This window comes from Balaenoptera physalus, assembly GCF_965194825.1.
Source record: "Balaenoptera physalus genome assembly, chromosome: 10".
NCBI lineage: Eukaryota > Metazoa > Chordata > Mammalia > Artiodactyla > Balaenopteridae > Balaenoptera > Balaenoptera physalus.
Genome location: NC_138889.1, coordinates 67,420,409 through 67,435,745, shown reverse-complemented (window position 1 = coordinate 67,435,745; position 15,337 = coordinate 67,420,409). Strand labels below are relative to the sequence as shown.

Here is a 15,337-nt window from a genome sequence, read left to right as displayed (position 1 = left end):
CAGCAGAATTTCTTTTTCCTTCTTCACAATTTCACGGATAGAAGATTCGTTCTTACCATAGATATTAGCAAACTCGGCATACAGGTTTTTTTTTTTTCCTTATTAAGTACAGAAGTTTCACCTTTTCACTTAAAGGAAGCACTTTAAAGCTTCTCTTTGGCTATCTGAATTGCCAGCATCACCACTCCTGTGCTTTGGGGCCATTTTTAAGTAAAATAAGAGTTACTTGGGAATTCCCTGGCAGTCCAGTGGTTAGGACTTGGTGCTTTCACTGCTGTGGCCCTGATTCAACCCCTGGTTGGAGAACTAAAATCCTGCAAGGCTCGCGGCACAACCAAAAAAAAAAAAAAGAGTTACTTGAACACAAGGACTGCAATACCCCAACAGTTGATCTTTAACTCAGATAGCTATTAAGTGACTAATGGGTGGGATACACTGGACAAAGGGACAATTCATGTCCTGGTGTCCTAGGCAGGACAGGGCAGAAAGGCACAAAGTTTCATCATGCTACTCAGGACAGTGCACAATTTAAAATTTATGAATTCTTTATTTCTGGAATTTTCTATTTAATATTTTCAGACCACGGTTGACCACAGGTAACTGAAACCATGGAAAGAGGAACTATGGATAAGAAGGGGCTACTGCAGTGCCAAATGCTACAGAGAAATTAAGGAGGAGTCGTTTAAGAAAAGACTACTGGTTTTGCAATTCAGTGGTCACTAGTTAGTTACCTTCAAGACAGCTGAGAAGTCTGGATATAAGTCAGACTGCAATGGGATCAGAAACCAAGCAAATTCTCCATCAGTTAGTTCTCCCAGGAAATAAATAGTGGCTTTTTGGTGCAAGTTCTCTGTGTCTTATTTAATTTTAATAAATTGTCTGTTTGGCTCATTACTTCTCTATATTCTAATCTACTATTCTTTAGTTTAATCATGATCAAAGGTAGAAGTATATCAAATGATGGCATTTACACCTTTAAAAAAAGAAAATATCAGATCATATATGAAAAGTCCACAACTAACATCATACTCAATGATGAGAAACTGAAAGCTTTTCTCTTCTCTTAGAGAAGAGATGAGGAACAAGACAAGGATGCCCACTCTGACCACTTCTATTCAACACAGTTCAGAAAGACTCAGCCAGACAGATTAGGCAAGAAAAAGAAATAAAAGGCATCCAAATTGGAAAGAAAGAAGCAAAATTATCTCTGTTGCAGATAAAATGCTTTTTCTTATGTAGAAAACTCTCGAGATTCCACCCAATAATTGGTTTATTAAAACTAATAAACCAATTCAGCAAACTTCCAGGATACAAAATCAACCCTCAAAAATCAGTTGTGTTTCTATACACTAACAATGACAATCAGAAAAGAAAATTAAGAACACAATTCCATTTGCAATAGCATCAAAATGAATAAAATACTCAGGAATAAACTTAACCAAGGAGGCAAAAGACTTGTACATTGAAAACTACAAAACATTACTCAAAGAAATTAAAGATGACACAAATAAATAGAAAAACACTCTATGCTCATGGACTAGAAGACTTAATATTATTAAAACGTCTATACTATCCAAGGCAATTTACAGATTCAACACAATCCCTGTCAAAATCTCAAAGGCATTTTTTTTTTTTTTGCAGAAACAAAAAACATCATCCTAAAATTCATATGGAATCTCAAAGGTCCATGATAGTCAAAACAATCTTGAGATGGGACTTCCCTTAACTGCAGTCCAGCAGTTAAGACTCCGCGCTTCCAATGCAGGGGGTGTGGGTTCGATCCCTGGTTGGGGAACTATGATTCCATATGCCCTGCGGCACAGCCAAAAAATTAAAAAAACAAAAAACAATCTTGAGAAGAACAAAGTTGGAGGCCTGATACTTCTTGATTTCAAAACCTATTACAAAGCTAATAGGTAATCAAAACAGTATGGTACTGGGGAATTCCCTGGCAGTCCAGTGGTTAGGACTCCACGCTTCCACTGCAGGAGGCATGGGTTTGATCCCTGGTCGGGGAACTAAGATCCCACAAGCCATGTGGCACAGCCAAAAAAGCCCAAAACAAAACAAAACAAAAAACAGTATGGTACTGGCATAAAAACAGACATACAGACCAATAGAACAGAATAGAGAGCCCAGAAATAAACCCTAATGTATACTGTCAAGTGAGCTTTAAGAAGGGTGCCAAGACCACACAATGAGGAAAGGACCATCTCTTCAACAAGTGGTATTGGTAAAACTGAATATCCACATGCAATAGAATGAAGATGGACCCTTATCTTACACCATGTTCAGAAATTAAGTCCAAATCGGAGTAAAGATCTAAATGTAAGACCTGAAAGTATAAAACTCCAAGAAGAAAATATAGGGGAAAAGCTTCATGACATTGGAATGGGCAATGATTTCTTGGGTATGATTCTAAAAGCACAGGCAACAAAAGCAAAAACAGACAAAACTACATCAAACTTAAAAACTCCTGCACACAAAGGAAACAATCAACAGTGTGGGACATGGGTGAAACAGTCCTTGCCATCCCAGAACTTACACTCCAGGCGGGTAATAAGATATCAAACTATACCGCAGTAACACAACCACCTATGTGGTGAAAACTGTGGCAAAAAGGAAAAGCACAAAACGTTGCAAGCATACATTACAGGAAAGCTGGTTAGGTCTAGAATGGGTGGGGTGCTACCTGGAGAAACCTCGCTGAGGAAGTGACAATCAAGCCAAGACCTCCACATTACGGGTGGAGGAAACTTTACAGCAGAGGAAGCAGCATGTCTGAAGACTCTGTGGCAGGAAGGGTCTTAGTAATCTGAGGAAGGTCAAGGTGGCTGGACTGAAGTGAACAAGAAGGGAGGAGAGAGGAAGAAGAGGAGGCTAGAGAGGTTGCAGAGGCCACACTGAACATGGCCCTGTGTGCCATGATAAAGATGTTGGACTTACCTTAAAACAACAGCAAGGCATTGAAGGGTATGGATTCAATATTCAACATTACCTCAATGAAAATAAATCCATAAATTGAAATGGTCTCTAGGTCTGTTCTAACTACAAAAGGTCTAGAAATCTATGATTCCATACTCCATCTCATCTACAATTACAAACTGTGCTCCAAAATTCCAGTTTGTATGACACATATTAAATCAATAGTCTCACATTTAATAATAATGGCTGCTAGTGGTTTCAAGGTGCCCAAATGGAGGATAATTTCCCAGAAAGAAAGTGTAGAGTCGTTCTTATTTTTAACATATAATTACTTTACACCAAAATTCATACATATGAAGAATAAGGTATCACCTCAATTCTGACTCAAAGCACTAAAAGTATTTATAAAACTAAACTCACATGTTCTCTAAACTAGAAATTTCATACAAACCAGCTCAAGACTAAAGTGGCTGTGGAACAGAGACAGTTCTCAGAAGACAGGGAAACTGGCCAATTTGACGCTTTAGCAATTGATTGCAGAAATTTTTTTTCTCAGAAAGCATTCAAACTCTTTGATTAGTGATTCTACTTCAAATAATCTATCCTAACAAGTGAATCCGAGTCAGATAAAGATTTATCTAGGATAGTCACTATTATTTATAAGAGTGGGAAAAAAAATTAAAAGTCCACCAAAAAGGGAACGGTTATAAAGTCACAGTACAAAACTATTATACAGTCACTGAATACCACTTAGTACTTGGGTGACCTTGGGCAAGCAATTTAACCCAAGGTCCGTCTCATCTTTAAAATGGTGGTAATGATGGTACTTAACCTACAGAGTTGACATAAAGACTTAATTAGAAACCTGTTTAAAACATTTAGTACCTGATACACAATAGACTCTAAATAAATGTTAGCATCTGTATACTCAACGTCTTTTTTTAAAAATTTAATGATATGGAACAGACAATATTAATGTTAAGTGTTCAATATGATCCCAACTTGAAAAATAATACATAAAAACATATTTTAAAAAATAAAAACTTGGGAATTCCCTGGCAGTCCAGTGGTTAGGACTCTGTGCTCTCATTGCCAAGGGCCTGGGTTCGATCCCTGGTTGGGGAACCAAGATCCCGCAAGCCGTGCAGCGCAGCCAAAAAAATAAATAAAATAAAAAATAAAAACTCAAAGCAAACATATCAAAATCACCTCTATATGTTAAAGTTATGGGTGATACATATTTTCTTAATAAGTTCCTTTTTTTTCTTAATTTCAACAATATCCTGTTATTGCCTTCACAATAAAAAAAAACTTTAAAAACAGTATTTTACATTAATTATCATGGAGATGCAAATCAAAACACAGTAAGATTCATACCCACTGGAATGCCTATAATAAAAAAAAATGTTGGTGAGGATATGAAGAAATTGGACCACACAGCCATTGCTGGTAGAAAAGTAAAATGCCCAGCTGCTTTGGAAAACAGCTTGGCAGTTTCTCAAAAGGTTAAACACAGAGTTGCCACATGACCCAGCAATTCCATTCCTAGGTATATACCAGAGAACTGAAAATATACATCCACACAAAAACTTGAACATGCATGCTCACAGCAGTAAATTCATAATAACCAAAAAGTGGGAAAAACTCAAATGTCTATCACCCAATGTGCAAACAAAATATGGTATATCCATAATGAAATATTATTCAGCCATAAAAAGAAATGAAGTACTGTTATGTACTACAACATGGATGAATTTTGAAAACATGATGCTAAGTGAAAGAAGACATACACAAAAGGCCACATATTATGATTCCAGTCATATTGTATGAGTTCAGAATAGGTAAATCCATAGAGGCAGAAAGTAGATTAGTGGTTGCCTAGGGCTGTGGGAGACGAGAGTAAGGGCTAATGGGTACAGTTTTTTTGAGGGAGGGTAATGAAATCTTCTAAAACTGATTTTAGTGATGGTTGCACAAAAATGTGACTACACTAAAAACCACCAAATTGTACACTTTAAGTAGTTAAACTGTATGGTATATGAATTACATCTCAGTAAAGCTGCTATTTTTGAAAACAATATTTCTTTAAACTACATCACCCTTACATTTATATTGCTGGCCAAAGTATCCAATGACATAAAGTCATCCATATTCTCAGCATGGAACCTCTTTAATCACTCCGAAGTTTTTAGTCCTGTATAACTTTACAAATCTGATCAAAATGTAGAGTCCACCTTGACCACTGTACCAAATTAATACTATATAACTTTCAGGCAACAATGAAAGAAAAAAGTAACATAGGCTATAGGACAATAAGAAAGAACTGTACAAAAGCATGGTTTGGGGAACTTAATTAAGAGCAGTACCCCTTCCTATTAAATGACACTTGTTAGGCGTACATTTGACAACATTTTGAGTGCGAAGGCATATTCATTCCACTAAAAGGAATTTGAAAACTCATTTTATGGGAGAACTATAACTAACACAGGAAGAGCAAGCATCCGGTAAGAAAGTAAAAATGTCCAGCCTAGGAAAACAGAAAGCAGAGACTGCTAGACTCTAGAAAAGGGACATTATATTAAACAAAAATTTTTCTCTTTGTGTGTTTTTCTTTTGTGTGTGTGTGTGTATGTTTCCCAAAAAAACAAACAAACAAAAAGGATTATGTTAGAAAGCAGCAAATTCCCCAATTAGGACTTGGCTTATTGCCAATGGATTACTGGTTTTTAATCATCAAATAGCCCAGACCAACCTTTAATGTGTAGAATCAGGGAAAATAACTGACCATGATTTGGACCAAAAAGCCTATTAGGCTATTAAATCTCATGAAAGGCTTAGTTTGCCTCATAAACATGCTGAGGCAGAACTAGTTTTTTATGTAGTCTACTAGGGCTCAATAGTAAAAAGTTAACAATATAACACTTTCTTCAATTACTATCAGATAAGTCAGGCGCAGTGGTTTTTTTACCCAAAAAAAAAGGGGGGTGGGGGGAAGCTCACAAAAAATTCTTCCTAGATGTTCACAGAATCCTATTCTTTTATTTATTTATGTATGTATGTATGGCTGCGTCAGGTCTTCGTTGCTGCGCGCAAGCTTTCTCTAGTTGTGGCGAGCGGGGGCTACTGTTTGTTGTGGTGTGCAGGTTTCTCATTGCGGTGGCTTCTCCTGCTGCAGAGCATGGGCTCTAAGCGCGCGGGCTCAGTAGTTGTGGCACACGGACTTAGCTGCTCCGCGGCATGTGGGATCTTCCCGGACCAGGGCTCAAACCCGTGTCCCCTGCATTGGCAGGTGGATTCTTAACCACTGTGCCACCTGGGAAGTCCCCAGAATCCTATTCTTTACTAAAGAAGAAATTTAACAAATAAAAAAAAAAGCTAACAATCAGCGGAGGCAAAATATTTGCTACAAGAACACACATGTTAATCATCTGAAGCCTCAGGAAAGCTGAAAATAAATTCTATCAATGTAAAGAAAAACAGGAATTATTCTCTCTGAAGAAGCAAATATAGAAACCAAATAGAAAAATTACTTTTTGCAAAGCAAGTTTCATTATAATTTATCTCTTGGTCTCAACCCCTTCTGAGTAATTCTCTTAGGCAAAGGCAGAAAATCTCTCAAATAACCTGGGGGAAAAATGAGCAAAATGAACACTGAGGGACACCAGATACTAATTAAGAAGAAAAAAATCACCTTAAAACACTTGAGAAAGAACCTAAGAGAACTAGAAGGAGGCTGAGATAGTTTGAGATGATCAGAATGGCTTTTAAACCATTCTACCCCTGCCCCTACATATCCAGTAACTGGAACACATTAATTCTGGAAGGGAGTAATTAATCCCTCAATAGTACATATAGTTAAAAGAACACTGGTCTAGAAGTGAAATGGCTTAGGATCAAAATCTATCTACCCCTTTTTAGCTAGGCAACCTTATGCATTCTATTTCCTCCCGAGTTAAATGGGGATAAGAATTCCAGTTATGCATCATCACAGGATTACCATGAGGATCAAATGAGACTTTATACACACACACACATATATATAGCAAAGCACATCTTGCAAATGTTTAATCATTTCATATTTTCATTGCATAACTGATGCCAATCTCTAAGTTTTTATGTTACCATTCTTCAGTCACTATTGGCATTTTTTTCAACCAAGTTTCAAAACAAGGCACAAATCTTTGCTCAATTTAAACCCACACCACGAAAACCTTGCCTGCTTTATTTGGATTGAAGGCCAGGCAAAATGCCACTCCAGGTGGCTAAGCAATAATAAACAAGGGCTCACTGTTTCATCACATCCTCACTTGCTCTGTGAATAAAGTTTTTCTCCAAATTTTGTGGCTAATTTTGGACTTTTTAAATACTGCTGTATTTTCTCCCCCAGTTACAAAACTTTTAAATACCTAAATACTAAAACAAAGAACATTTTAAAACTTTAAAATTCAAGATGTTTAAAGAGAGTTACATCAAGGAGAAAAAATGTGGTATCAGGGTACAGCATTTCAAGATATTCAACCATGTTTCTCTATCTACTAGTCCAGCCCACACAAATTCTAGCACTGAAAAACAAAGCAATTTCCAGACTTCTGAGAATCCCCCGGTATGTTTTATTTATATATATATGTATATATATATATTTTAATATATATAAATTTATTTATTTTATTTTATTTAGTTTTGGCTGCGTTGGGTCTTTGTTGCTGTGTGCGGGCTTTCTCTAGTTGTGGTGAGCGGGGGCCACTCTTCATTGCGGTGCGCAGGTTTCTCATTGTGGTGGCTTCTCTTGCTGCGGAGCACAGGATCTAGGTGCGCGGGCTTCAGTAGTCATGGCTCCTGGGCTCTAGAGCGCAGGCTCAGTAGTTGTGGCGCACAGGCTTAGTTGCTCCGCAGCATGTGGGATCTTCCCGGACCAGGGCTCGAACCCATGTCGCCTGCATTGGCAGGCAGATTCTTAACCACTGTGCCAGCAGGGAAGTCCCTGTTCTATATATTTTAATAACAGACATAATTCTGCTTATTGTCTTTAGTTTTTAAGATTAAACACATGCACACAGTAGGTCATCAAACATTTGCTGAATATAAGACATATTTACTATGTGAACTGTCTTTGGTTTTGATTTTAGTTTAAATAAATGGAAATTTTTTAAAAAGTAAAAATATGATGAGGTTATAGTATCTGTTCCAAATACATTTTTGTATTTTAAAAGTAGGGAAGACAATAAGTTTTTATTTTTATTTATTTAAAGTCCATGATGCCAGAGTGCTAACACATACTTTAGGGGAAAAAATTAGGGAACTAGCCGTTGTTTGTCCTAGACGCACAGAGAAAAGGGAGTCCTTTGGGTTTGATGGTCCATTGCAGACTGACTGTCTTGTTTCTAGTTCATAGGGCCTAAACTTGATTAAAATAGCTACTGGGAGAAAAAAAGAGGGATATACCTAATTTTAACCCCTTCTGTGGGATCTGGGCATGCACCATATCCTAACCACTTGTCTTAGGGGTTGTTCATGGAGTGTAAATGTTCTCACCACTATGGTTGTATTCAAAACCTCTTGTCTTTTATTTAAATTAGTGCAGAAATATCAAACGGTAAACTCAAGGATTCTGAAGCTGTTGTAACTAATCATGGTTAAGAGAATTTCTTTAAGATACAGAAAAACAAATACTATATGTTCTCAGTTATATGTAGAATATTTAAAACAATGAACTCAAAGAAATAAGAGAGTAGAATGGTGGTTGTCAGGAGCTGGGGGGTAGGGGAAATGGCGAGATGTTGGTCAAAGGGTACAAACTTCCAGCTTTAAGATGAATGAGATCTGGGATCTAGTGCACAGCATTGTGACAATAATTAACAATACAGGACTATATACTTGAATGTTGTTAAGAGAGTAGATCTTAAAAGCTATAACCACAGGGGGAAAAAAAAGGTAACTATGGGAGGTAATAATAACACAACTAACTTTACCGTGGTAATCATTTCGCAATATATACATATATCAAATCATCACGTTGGGGGACTTCCCTAGTGGTGCAGTCGTTAAGACTCCGCCTGCCAATGCAGGGGACACGGGTTCGAGCCCTGGTCCAGGAAGATCCCACATGCCACGGAGCAACTAAGCCCATGCACCAAAACTACCGAGCCTGCGCTCTAGAGCCCGAGAGCCACAACTACTGAAGCCCACACACTTAGAACCCGTGCTCCACAACAAGAGAAACCACCGCCAAGAGAAGCCCATGCACCACAACGAAGACCCAACGCAGACAAAAATAAATAAAATTTTAAAAAAATTTATATTAAAAAAAGTCACGTTGTACACCTTCAATTTACATACATTAGGCGTCAACAATATCTCAATAAAGCTGGGGGAATTTTTTATAAATAAAAAGAATTTCTTCACAAAAAAAGACATATTTACTTATAATACAACTACAAACACAAATGAGCTACCTGATTAGTAAACAGAAAGGCAGCCCAAAAAAGCTTTAGAAAATAGTACAGCATCATACTGTGAAGTTTTGAAACCTCACACATCAGTTTCTGTATAATTTGTTTGAATCTTTTTTATCGTGATATAATTCACATTCCATAAAATTCACCCTTAAAGTGTACATTTTAGTAGTTTTTAATATATTCACAAGGTTTTGCAACCATCATCACTATGTAACTCTAGAACATTCTCATCACCCCAAAAAGAAATCCCAAACCCATCAGTAGTCACTCACCATTCCCACTTCCCCTCAGCCTCTGGCAACCACTAATCTATTCTATATCTCTATGTGTTTGCCTATTTTGGACATTTCACATAAATTGGATCACACAATATGTGGCTTTTGTGAGTTTGATCAAGTCTTTCATTTCATTATGGTGTGGTTTCTCCCTCTGCAGTTGTTTCTAATTAAAGCATGACCAAGTATATGTATAAAACATACACACACAAATAAAGAGCAAAAAATTGTATTGTGAGGCTGATATGGAATAATAGATATAGGTACAAAGAATACTGCTTAGATGAATACACTGTAATTTTGACAATCTTTGCTGCAAAATTTCTGAAAGATATAATGTGATTTTTAAAAAGAATGCTGACCAACATTTTGGTATTTTCCATACCAGTAACTAAAATTATTATTATAAATTTTAATTACTGTACTTTGCTATTATAAAAAAGACACTTAACTATAAAAAGAATTTATACATATAAATAGCTATTAAAAATCTGAAAAAAGTCAACAGAAAAAAAATGTCAATAGTTATGGCATTTAGGTGATTGGAAAACAGGCTTTTTAATGTGTTTTATTTTTAATTTAAAAGTATTATCACTGTCACTTTTTGAAAGACATTTTTGACATATATCCAAAAATTTCAAGCTTGGTGTTATAAATAAGCAAAAGCAGTAATTCCCAACCCTTCATGTGCATATATGATTACTTTCATACCTAAACTAAATGTACATGATATGGAAAGATGACACTAATATATTGTTCAGTTAAAAAAGTAAGTTGAACTATATGTAGCATGACCCTATTGGTACAGAAACAAAACACTATGTATTGTATAGGTGTGTATTTGCATGTCTATAAAAAGGTCAGCAAAGATATTCATCAAACAGTTAAAAAGTGGTTACTCCTGTAGAGTCAGACTAAAAAGGGTAAAGAGATTTTACTTTTTATTTCATATATTTGTATTAATTGCCTATTTAATAACAAAGCTACCTTTTGTAATTTTTTAATCACCAATGTTTTAAATTAAATGTGCCATCAATTTAGATTTTCTTTAAAAAAATAAAAGAACATTAAAGTCAAAACTTTAATGTGTCAATTTTTAATTATCCAAACCAAGGGAGAAACCAAACCCAGCAGAAAATACCAATATGGTTTCCAAACACATAATCATTTTTTACAGCATCTTTACTCATAACATATCCCAGAGGAAACATCCAAGTGGCACCCGAAAAAGTCTAGGATGAAAGCTTTGCTGTATGATATCTATAAAGATAATTAACATCACATTTTACCCCATCACATCCATGCTTTAACAATCATTGCCAGTACATGTGGAACCAGAATTTAAAAAGAAAAAACAGCTCCCTAAGAGAAGACAGGTACAGATTAATACAAAATACTTAATTTCCAAAAAAGAGCGAAGTCGTAAAAATACCGAACGAAGTTTTAGAAGACACTGGAGAAGAGAGAGAAATAGGAAGTACTGTCAGTCTCATTCTTTCTTTCCTTTCTGATTTATCTCGTGATGCTTCACACCTAAACTCCTTAGTGAACTCACCAACAAGGGGCTATGGGGCCCACTTGAAATGTGCAATCTGAACAATGCTGTAAGCAAGAAAAGATTAGAGTCATACCTTTTCCAAAATGAACTTGTTTAAATACGGCATGTAGCCCTGATTGGAGACAGGCCCCTCATCATCATCCCGGAAGTGCTCTTCAAGGGCAACAGGGTCATGTGGAACCTTCAGCACTGTGCACAGGTTATGGGAAAGAACCTAAGGGAGAAAGAGGGTAGTTTAGAGGCATCCACTAACCAGCACGTGGCACCTTCACTGTCCGAACACAACTGGCTGCTCCCTGTCCTGGGGAGAGAAAGATGAAGAATAAATTGCCAGCTGCCAGCTCCCCACCTGTTACCCATAGTGTCTCATTCCCTCCCCAGTTTTGGTCCACTTCAAACAAGTCTCTCTTACATGCCTTACAATGAGCCAGGCTCCAGGCAAGATCTGTGACTACCAGACTGCTTGTAGTTTTTTATTAATTGGCCCACATTAGAAAGAAAAAGGGGGGAAAGAGCAAGAGAATGTGTTTAAAATTAAACTTCTCCCCAAGTAAAGCAGTCCGTCAAGTAGAGCTGTAAGAGGAAGAACCTGGTTCTGAACAGCTGCAGCTGGGGGTTCTGGACAAGGTGGCTGACCTGGGCCCAGCCACAACCTCTCTGGGGTTCAATTCTCTCCTTTGTTCAATATAAAGGGCCAAGTTAATATACAAATATACCAGATATTAATTAGTAATCTCTAAGCATCCAAACATCTCTAAAATTCTATGATGCTAGGCTAAGTTTTCAGGATGAGTATAAAAGAGTATAAATATAAAAAGAGAAAGAAATCAAGGGCCCAATTTAGAAATACATGAAAAATCAATAGCAAAAAAATCTCAGCAGTCACCAAAATGGTTGAAAACATTCTGTCGAAAATCTGCATCCTGGTCTTGCAATAATCGAAGTGCACACTTTAACATTCAGATAGTTGAGTGAGCAGTCTGGGCTCTTTCAGTACTCATCTTGTTTCTTATTAAATGAAAATCTAGGGCTTCCCTGGTGGCGCAGTGGTTGAGAATCTGCCTGCCGATGCAGGGGACGCGGGTTCGAGCCCTGGTCTGGGAAGATCCCACATGCCACGGAGCAACTGGGCCCGTGAGCCACAATTACTGAGCCTGCGCGTCTGGAGCCTGTGCTCCGCAACAAGAGAGTCCGCGATAGTGAGAGGCACGCGCACCGCGATGAAGAGTGGCCCCCGCGCACCGCGATGAAGAGTGGCCCCCGCTCGCCGCAACTAGAGAAAGCCCTCGCACAGAAACGAAGACCCAACACAGCTAAAATAAATAAATAAATTTATAAATGAACATCTAAATATAAAACTTAAATCCCTTCCATCCCATTTGTGCATTCTAAACAGGTCAAATTACATAGCTAAGGCCATGCTGTCTCTAACACTGAATCTTATTAGATGTTAAATCCCAGGTTGAAATCTTCCCTGTTTGTCTCAGGCCTACCCATTTAATCGCTTAAGGAGCCAAATTCATCTCAAGGAATACTTTCAATTCCATAAAGCAAGTTACTTTTTTCTGCATACACATATTTCGTTAGAATTTTTTAAGATTAAAAAAATTAACCTATAAAAAAACATTTGCATATCTTCTTTCTACATTTGTTTTGTTTCTCAAAGCTTCATTTATGTGGAGATCCTTTTCTACATGCTCTACTGGTTTTAAGGAAGTAAGTAAAGTAAAGGAAGTAAACTCACAAATGGTTATAAATGAAGTAATGAAGACTTCTATCAGCCCCTACAAAGCAGGCTGTTTTCTCAAGTAAAACTTCTATTTGCCAGTAGTAGAGCACATGAAAAGGGCACGGTGGAGCTTTTACTGAATCTTGCACCACAGTCAGCAAAATCCTAGACATTTCCTTTCTCTATTTACCTAGTAAAACCTACAGAGTAATTATCTACCTTCAAAAAGGTTTTGTGAGAATCAACTTCAGGAATGTAAGGAGCTTAAAAACTGCAACATACCATGGAAATATAGAGCATACTCCTCACATAAGGCTCAACAGTCATTCACATTTTAAAATTACTTGGGACTTTATTCAAGTAAAAATTCCCAACCACAGGTTAACCTATGGTACGTCCATAAAACGTTAAGAACAGTGAGGAACTCACTGGGTAGTGATACGTAAAGATCTACAAGATAACTTAAGTGAAAAAAGCAATATACCTAAGACTACATATAGTGTGTTATCTTTTGTGTAAAAGAAAAAGGAAGAAGAAATAAGATACTCTAGAAGGATATATAAGAAACGAGTAACCATGGGGAGAAAACTAGTATGACTGCAGACCAGGAGCAAAAGATTTCTTACTGTATCTCCCTTTTCATTAAGTTTAGGAAAAAATTTTACGTATTCAAAAACATAATAACTATTTTAAAAAGTAAACACACACACACACATACACACACGTATATATACACACATACACACACACATATATACACAGACATTTACACACACATACACACACAGACATATATACACACACGTATACATACACACACACATACACACACACACATACACACACACACACACACACACACACACTTTTCCTAATGGCCAGCTTAAGCCCATACAGCTAAATCTACTTATATTTGAACTCTACACTTTTTCTTCTACATTAACTTACTCCCTAGAGTTTAGGTATAAAAGGAAGACATATTCCACAGCAATGTACCATGACTAATGGATGAATAAGATGTAAGGGCAATAAATGAGCTCAGAGAGAATAGTGTGTGCTACAATGACTTCACAGATTAAGTGAAATGTAACCTAGGCCTTAAAATAAAAAGAGCTTTTGGACAGGAAAAGGGCAATTGGAAAGCTTTCCAATAGAGAAATAACATGAGAAAAGTAACTGATTAATGCAAAATCCTCAGGGTACAAAAAGCAGACACCAATCTCTCTCACACCCATCCCTTTCTTTGCCTTTGGGTTTCACAGATCCTCCAACTAAAGCCCTGGCAGGGGCATTAGATGCCATATTGTCATCCTTCTCATCTTATAGATGGTGAGTACTGGCTCAAAGAGATTAAATTTGCTTTTCTTGACTAAGGTTACTTAGGAGAACTGAGACTAGAAGTCAGGTTTTGTAATTGCTGGTCCAACACTCTCTAGTAACAAGGAACATTATGTTTCCAGTTTTCTAAAGTCAACAACATCTTTGCATAGCTGCTTTAGTTCAACCAGTGATCCCACTGAAGATTTAGATTTAAACTCTAGACTTCAGCCTTGGACAATTAAATACAGGGATAACTGAATTCAGTGATAACTTTCTCAACCACATTCATTTAGTTAAGCAAACTGTGAGGGAGGCAGCAGATTATATTAAAGGACTCTGGAGGAGGAGACCTGAGTACCAGCCCTATTCGTGTGGTCTGTTCCTGTACAGTGGTTTGCCATTTACCCTTTTTAAATATTAGAATATTTTGCTACTTACTCGCTTAGTCTCAGTATCCTCACTGCAAAAGGAAGAGTTGGTGACTTGTCTCTAAAAATAATGTTTTTAAAAGCTCAATCCTTAACTATCAACCCAAACTCATTTCATGAACTCAACAGAAAGAACTATAATTTAGATCAGAAATTCGGCTTTTTTCATTGTTAGTAAGGCCTAGAACTGGGAAGTCTTCTTCAAACAAAATAACAAACTGAATAATAGATAACTGGAAAAGTTTTGTAACTAAAAGAAAAAAAAATGTGCCATCTTTTAAACTTTAAAAAAAATTTATCAGTAATTTTTTTAAAGCCTAGACAGTATCTCAAGTTTTTTTTTTAAAGTAAAATGTATTTAAAAAAACAAATTCTTGAAGGCCAGAATATAAACTAATAACAAGAAGTAAAATCTCCATAAGCTTAAACAGCAGTTTATGCTTTTTTAGAGTAGACTCACATCATCCATTAGTTGGTTTTAGTCTCACCCCTGGAAAGTATATGGTATTGCTACTTTACAGATGAAGAGGCTGAGTGAGAGATAAGGAGATGTCCCCCAGATGACAGAGTTTTATGTGCCGCGAAACTAGGTCTAGAACCCAAACCTTATACTTTGGTGCCCTTTCCCTGCCCTGCCACATTCCCTC

General features: G+C 36.9%; 1 protein-coding gene across 2 annotated transcripts in view; it reads right to left on the bottom strand.

Annotated features, from left to right (window-relative positions):
• SWAP70 (switching B cell complex subunit SWAP70) overlaps window positions 1-15,337 on the bottom strand; it is a 77,545-nt gene that overhangs the window by 41,880 nt on the left and 20,328 nt on the right. For both annotated transcript variants that reach the window (XM_082478139.1, XM_082478138.1), the window contains exon 2: window positions 11,287-11,427. In XM_082478139.1, the coding sequence (XP_082334265.1) occupies window positions 11,287-11,427 (141 nt within the window). The remainder of the gene's footprint in view (window positions 1-11,286; window positions 11,428-15,337) is intronic.